Source organism: Solanum stenotomum, chromosome 3 (assembly GCF_019186545.1).
Source record: "Solanum stenotomum isolate F172 chromosome 3, ASM1918654v1, whole genome shotgun sequence".
NCBI lineage: Eukaryota > Viridiplantae > Streptophyta > Magnoliopsida > Solanales > Solanaceae > Solanum > Solanum stenotomum.
In genome coordinates, this window is record NC_064284.1 from 35,978,473 (window position 1) to 35,986,156 (window position 7,684).

The 7,684-nt window shown below is 35.5% G+C and overlaps 1 protein-coding gene across 1 annotated transcript; it reads right to left on the reverse strand.

Moving 5' to 3' along the window:
* Window positions 1-3,024: 3,024 nt before the first annotated feature.
* On the reverse strand, window positions 3,025-3,735 carry LOC125858912 (corytuberine synthase-like). Its single transcript, XM_049538682.1, has one exon. The coding sequence runs from the start codon at window positions 3,733-3,735 to the stop codon at window positions 3,025-3,027; it is 711 nt and encodes a 236-aa protein (XP_049394639.1).
* Between the last annotated feature and the right edge of the window lie 3,949 nt (window positions 3,736-7,684).

The following is a 7,684-nucleotide window of genomic DNA, read 5'->3' on the forward strand; positions in this document are numbered from 1 at the left end:
CTTGAGTCAGCCCCCATAATAAATTAGTTTCCAAAATTATATCCCGATGATCTACCTGGTGTTCGGTTTTGACTTTCTCCCAAATATGCAACCTATCTCTATCCCTTCTTACCATATGGCTCGGGGAGAACTTAAGGAATTGAACGAGCAATTAAAAGATTTGTTGGATAAGGGTTTTATCTGACCGAGTATATCTCCATGGGGTATTCCAATTTTGTTTGTTCGTAAGAAGGATAATTCACTTCGCATATGTATTGATTACCGACAATTAAACAAGGGTACTATTAAAAATAAGTATCCTCTTCCAAAGATTGATGAATTGTTTGATCAACTCTAAGGTGAAAATTTCTTCTCTAAGATTGACCTCCGATCAATTTATCACCAATTGAGGTTGAAAGAAAATGACATTCCAAAGACGTCTTTTCGAATTCAGTATGGTCATTATGAGTTTTTTGTAATGTTGTTTGGGTTGACTAATGCTTCATCCGCATTCATGGACTTAATGAATAGAGTATTTAAACAATACCTTGATATGTTTGTGATTGTTTTTATAGATGACATCTTGATTTACTCACAGAGTGAGAATGAGCATGTCGGTCATTTGAGGATTGTGTTGCAAGTCATCAAGGATCGACACTAATTTGCAAAGTTTCGTAAGTGCGAGTTTTGGTTGAGATCTATGGCTTTTCTTGGTCACACTATTTCCAGTAAGGGTATTAAGGTAGATCCTAAGATGACCGAAGTGGTTAAGAATTGTCCTAGAACTCTATCCCCTTCAGATATAAAACGTCTTGGGTTTGGTCGGTTATTATAGAAGGTTTGTGGAAGGGTTTCCTTCGATTGCCTCTTCATTGACTACATTAACCCAAAATAAGGTAATATTCTTATGGTCGGAAGCTTGTGAAAAGACTTTTGCAGAGTTGAAAGGTAGACTTACCTTCTCTCCGATTTTGACTTTACCAGACTGCTTTGATGGGTTTGTTGTGTAATGTGATGCTTTCAAAATTTGATTAGGATGTGTTCTTATGAACAACGAGAAATTTATTGCTTATGATTCAAGGAAACTCAAGATTCATGAAAAGAACTATCCCACCCATGATTTGGAATTAATGACGGTTGTTTTTGCTTTAAGATTTGGAGATATTATTTGTATGGTGTCCATGTTGATGTTTTTACCGACCATAAAAAGTTTTCGATATGTGTTCAAGAAAAATGATCTAAATCTTCGCCAAAGGTTGTGGCTTGAGTTACTAAAGGATTATGAAATGAGTGTCCTCTATCACTCTAGTAAGGCGAATGTAGTGGCAGATGCTCTTAGTCGACTATCAATGGGTAGTGTTGCACATGTTGAGGAAGATAAGAAGGAATTGGTTCGTGATGTTAAGAGATTGGCCCAATTGGGTGTTCGGTTGGTTGACTTTTATATAGGTGGAGTAGTTGTTCAAAATGGTTTTGAATCATATTTTGTATCAGATGTATAAGTTAAGCAAAGTCATGATCCTATTTTGGTTGAGTTGAAGGAAATGGTACTTCGAAAGACCGTTAAGTGATGTGCTTCAATGTCAAGGTAGTTTGTGTGTTCCCAATGTCAATGATTTGAGGAAATTTTTTTTATTGAAAGCTCGTAGTTCTCGATATTCCATTCACCCAGAGCCACCAAGATGTAGTGTGACTTTTATGATATTTATTGGTAGAATGGGATGAAGAAGGATACTGCAAAATTTGTGGCTAAGTGTCTTAATTCTAAACAAGTGAAAGTTGAGCAACAAAAGTATGGAGGTCTGTCCCAAGATAGTAGCATTCCTATTTAGTAGTGGGAAGATTTGAATATGGACTTTATCATTGGTTCACCCCGCACCCGGTGGCAAGATGACTCGATTTGGGTTATTGTGGATCATATGACGAAGTCTACTCATTTCATTCCTATCAAGGTTTCTTATTCGGTGGAAGATTATGCTAAGTTATATCTAAGGGAGATAGTTAGGTTGCATGGGGTGCCCCTATCTATAATCTTTGATAGTGGTACCCAATTCAATTCTCAATTTTGGAAGTCTTTCGAAAAAGGTCTTGATACCCGAGTTACGCTTAGTACGACCTTTCATCCTCAAATCGATGGGCAAGCGGAGCGTACTATCCAAACTTTGGAGGATATGTTGAGGGCATGTTTAATTGACTTCAAGGGTAATTGTGATTATCACTAGACTTTGATTGAATTTACATATAATAATAGTTATCATTCAAGCATTGTTATGGCTCCCTTTGAGGCTCTTTATGGTAGGAGGTGTAGATCTCATATATGTTGGTTTGAAGTTAGTGAGGTTGCTTTGATAGGTCCCAAGTTGGTTCATGAGACTATAGAGAAGGTGCAACTTATTAGAGAAAGGTTGAAAATGGCTCAAAGTCGACAAAAGTCCTATGCCAATGTTAGAAGAAGGGATCTTTAATTTGATGTTTATGATTGGGTTTACCTAAAAATTTCACCTATGGAGGGTGTCATGAGGTTTGGTAAGAAAGGGAAACTTAGTCCCCGTTATGTTGGTCCTTATCAAGTATTGAGGAGGCTAGGCAAGGTGGCTTATGAATTAGACTTGCTTCTGATTTATCGTTAGTGCATCCGGTGTTCCATGTGTCCTTATTGAAGAAGTGTATTGGTGAACTGATATCTATTGTACCATTAGAGAGTCATGGTATTAAGGAAAGCCTTTCTTATGAAGAAGTTCTGGTTGGGATTTTGAACCGGCAATTTAGAAAGTTGAGGAACAAGGAAGTTGCATCCATAAAGGTGTTGTGGAGGAATCAATTGGTTGAGTGTGCTACTTGGGAGGCCGAGACCGATATGATGTCCCGATATCCTCATCTCTTTCCCTTCAATCCTATTCTAGCTTGACTAACTTTAAAGAGGCTAAATGCATTGGTATCAGTTGTATAACAGCATATATGCACAAAGACTAACATGATTACTTTGATTTTCATTTTTCATATACTGCTATAAAGATTAACTTGGTTTATACTAGAAAATGAATCTCACAAAGCAAATTTGAGAGAAGGAGAGGGAACAAACCACGAATTGCTGGTGGATACAATCATTGGTAAGACCATTATCAAGGACAGCTTCCAAGAAATCTTGTTGGCTAGAAGAACCACTCTCTTTATTTTTCCTTCTTTCTTCAAGAATCGACTCCCAGTTGGAACGAATCTTTTCATTACATATCTAGCTCTTTTTCGCAGACCTTGAAGATCTAATTTACCTAAAACTGGATAAAAATCAGCTACATTTGGTGTTGAGACTGCTTCCATTAATCCTCTTATTAGATATCTAATCCCACCATCTTGTGTTTCTTTCTCAAAATTAACCATATCTTTAGATATCAGAACAATACTCAACATGTTCAAAATAGTTACAAAGACTAGCTCTCCAATATTCACTACTTGACCTTCTTTTGACCTCAAGAATTCTACCAATTCCATCACTTTTTTCTCCCTCATATAAGCTTGAGACTCCAATACTTTGCCTGAAAAAAGCTCAGTTCTGCATAAAGTCCTCAAGTATCTCCATTCATTGTGACATTCAGAAGTCCAGCCCATTGGTATCTTGTCAAGATCTGATCTTTTTGCTGGAATAGCATTTGGAACATGTCTCCCTGACATAATTCTATCATGGGTTTTGAGGATTTCTATAGCAGCAGATGATGATGATCCAACAACTAGACATTGAGCTCCAAGCCTTAGGGACATTCTTGAGTATTTAGGTGTCTTAGTCATTCTCATGTTTCCTTATGCATACATGTATGTTTTTTGAAATGATGTTTGAGTATGTTTTAGCTTGGAGTCAATTTCCTCTTTGATTATGTGCATTTATGTGTTCACATTCATGTTGGGTTGTTAGATCTGTTCCCCTACCCTCTTTATGTTGCCTTGAGTCCTATTCGAGGATGAATGTTCCCAAAGGGGGAGATATTGTAACACCTCAGATTTCAAAAAGGGAATAGGTTGCATGAATTTTGGATACTGGTTCAAGTCTATGAGACCATGCTACAAGACCAATCTACGATTCATAGAAATTTCTATGGGTCATTGAACAATCTCGTAGGAATGGGAAAATAATTTTCTGAAAATAAAGTTCCAGTTCCTCATTACACAGATGACAAGTACGGTCCGTCAAGTGATCTACAAGTCGTAGATGGGTTTCGTAGAAGCAATCCATACTTAGTAAAATATTTGGGGTTAAGGTAAGTTCTACGGTTAGGGTCTACAGACCGTAGAAGGGTCCCATCAAAGTTAGGTGATTTTAAGGTCTAGTACTTGATCTATGGATAACCAGTACGTACTGCAGAAAGTTCTACGGTCCATAGGTTGGACCAATATACTAGTCCAACAGTTAATTCTTAAGGGATTTTGGGTCTTTTCCAAAATATTTTAAAGACTATAATATTTCATTTTAGCCTTTATCCTAAGCCCTATATAAAGACTTTAAGTCCTAAATCTACGCACTTTAAACCCATTCTCCATTTTTTCCAAAACAAAACCAAATTTGTTCTGCCAATTCCCTCTCAACCTAAGGAAAAAGAAGAATGTTGGGTTAATTCAATGTCTTCAAATCACCATGCATCTTGGGATTTGAGTAGCAAGGTATGTGGGTATTCACCCAAGGATTCCATTCCTTCATGGGGTCCCCAAGGTTTTCAATTTCTCAAATCAATTTCAATTGATCAAATTAAGGTTCTTCCTAGTTCTATATAGGTCTCATTCAATTATCATGTTCATTGTTGTTTGAGTCTCCTATTGCATGATTTAATGTAAATTACATTATATCTAGTTGAATTTATATTAACCCAAGTATGATCCACGGCATTCAATCATGAACTTATGATGAACCCATGAACTATGAATTTTGAAGGATTATGCATGTCTTATGAAAAGGATGTTTATGATAATAGGGTGATTTTAGATGAAAGTATCAGTGTTACTGTGAAAGGTTTACTCACATACCAACATGACTATTGTTGTGATAGGTATTTCTCACATATGGATTAACATTGGTGAAAGGTTTTCTCACCTATGCTTGAACTGTAATTTAAAGAGCTATTATATGTTTTGATCTTTAAGGTTTGGATTGGTATTGATCATTGACTTTCCTATGTTATAATGATATTTGATTTTTATCTATTTCGTTGGAATTTAAACTTAGCACCCATAGGTCGTTGAGGTGGAGGCTCAAATAGGGTAGTCTCTAGTAGCAACTTCTAATCCCTAACGAATGTCTTAAATGACCTAACTATTGGATCCACTTTAGCAAAAGATAATTTGTATGGATTCTACCTTGGCAAGTAGAATCCCCTTCTTTTGGTATGAGGGATATACCAGATTCCATGATATAGATTTCATAGTCTTATTGTCAATTAAAGTGAATATCCCACGAAACGAATATGTTTCTTCAAAAGCTTTCTTATGTCTCTTATTTTAAATGTGTTGACCATATCTTATGAAATATATGTTGTTGCTTCCTTAAGCCTTTAAATGCTCAAATGTTGGTCATATCTCACATGTTTAAGCTCTTCATACTATTATGTCTATTTATTCATATTTCCCCATACTTAGTACATTTCATGTACTAATGCATACGTCTTCTTACATTGTCTTATTGTTGTAGGGTCCAACACTCCCAATTCTCATGCTCGTGGCTAGTTTAGCATTCTATCAGATTCAACAGTTGGTGAGTCCTCATGTTTCGAGGATGGAGACACTTTTACTTGCTATATGTCTTTCTAGTTTTTTGATTATGTATATGGTGTATGTGTTACATCTCAACCACTTCTTTTGATGTTTTACATGGCTTGTTGAGATTATGTTAGACTCTCACTTTTTCAAACTCTTTGGAATTTGGAATCTTTGTTTCTATTTTGTTGTTTGATATATGCTAAGTGGATTGTGTAGGCTATTTTGGGGTTCTATATGTCATCTTACACCTAGGGTATACTTTAGGTCATGACAAAAAATCTACATAACAATAGAAGAACAAAGTCACCAACCAAAGTCCAAAACAAATGTGCGACTGAGAGATGCTTGAGAACTGGAAATTGTTTTTCTAGATGTATTTCAGTTTTTGGTATTTATAACTTAGGAATTCAATTTATTTTTTGTGTTAAAGGAAGCAAAAGTTGATAGAACTATTTCATTATGTAGAGAAGAGAGACAAAGAGAGTAAGAGAAGTCAGGCGATAGTGAGACTTATAACTTACCTACCTTTACGACTGAGAGATGCCTTACACCATCGGAGAGAAGTCACGTCGACGACCGCAAAGAAGATTGAGATTTAGGAAGACTGTTATGGAGTGGCTGCGACTCTACTTTGTAGTGTACAAATGTATGGTTTTCTTTTATTTTGAATGCTAGGGCTCCAAAGACCAAAGTCCAAATTTTCAAATTCGGTCATGGCTATTGGGTGGGTTAAAAAATTAACATACTCTTTTGGGTTAAAAGTTAAAACTTAAAATTTAAAATATATAACTAATAAATTTTAAAATATATAACTAATAAATTTTAAAATATATAACTAATAAAATTTATTTTAAATTTAGTTAGTAAAATTTTGGTTTTTTGGTGCACCAAATTTTTTGACCCTTACATCAAATACTAAATCGAAAAATTGAAATTCCAAAAAAAAACACCGAAATCGAAAAAAATGAAACTAAAAAACAGAATTAATTTGGTTCTGTTCGGTTTTTCGGTATTTATACCCTCCACTAACAAGAACCAATAGAACATGAAGTTAGCACATTTTATAGAGAGTTAGTGGGACAGGCTGCTCAAGATCTACCTAGTGTAAGTCCTACTATAATGAAGAATGGAAACAATCTCCACAAGGGACAACAAGTACAACTAGCAACAACAGTAACAAGGGGGGAAGTGATAACTGCACTAAAAGGCATAAATGACATGAAGGCCCCTTGACATAATGGATTCAATGCTTTCTTTTTTAAGAGAGCTTGGTCAATAGTAGGAGAAGATATTATAAGTGTTGTATTATTATTATTCTTTGAGACATGAGATATGTATCCACCAATCAACTATACATCAGTAACAGTTATCCCAAAGGTGAATAATCCTATAAGAATTGGGGAATTTAGACCTATATCATGTTGCACAACAATATACAAAATTATCTCTAAAGTGATCACAACTAGGCTTTAGAAGGTGATGAATTCCATAGTTGAGCCAAACCACTCAATATTTATCCCGGGGAGAAAAATTAATGACAATATCATCTTAAGTCATGAGCTAGTAAAAGGCTATGGCAGGAAAGGCATTTCTACAAGGTGTATGGTTAAGGTGGATATGAAGAAATCTTATGATTCCCTTGAATGGAGTTTCTTGTAGTAAGTCTTATATGAGATGAAGTTTATTGAAAAATGATCAACTAGATTATGAAGTGTGTTACCATTGTATCCTATTCATTTCATGTCACTCCCCAAGGCTACTCCCTTGACATAATCACGGGACCTAGGATCACGAGTGAACCCAAGCTAACCTTGAGTTGGCATATCATAAGCATACAAAAACAACTGAACTAAAGATACAATGTGAAAGCTTAAAACATGAGATAAACTGAAATGATGGGGAATACCCAATATAAGTCTGAATATATAAATACTGAGTAAGAGTTTAAGATACTGAACTATAACTC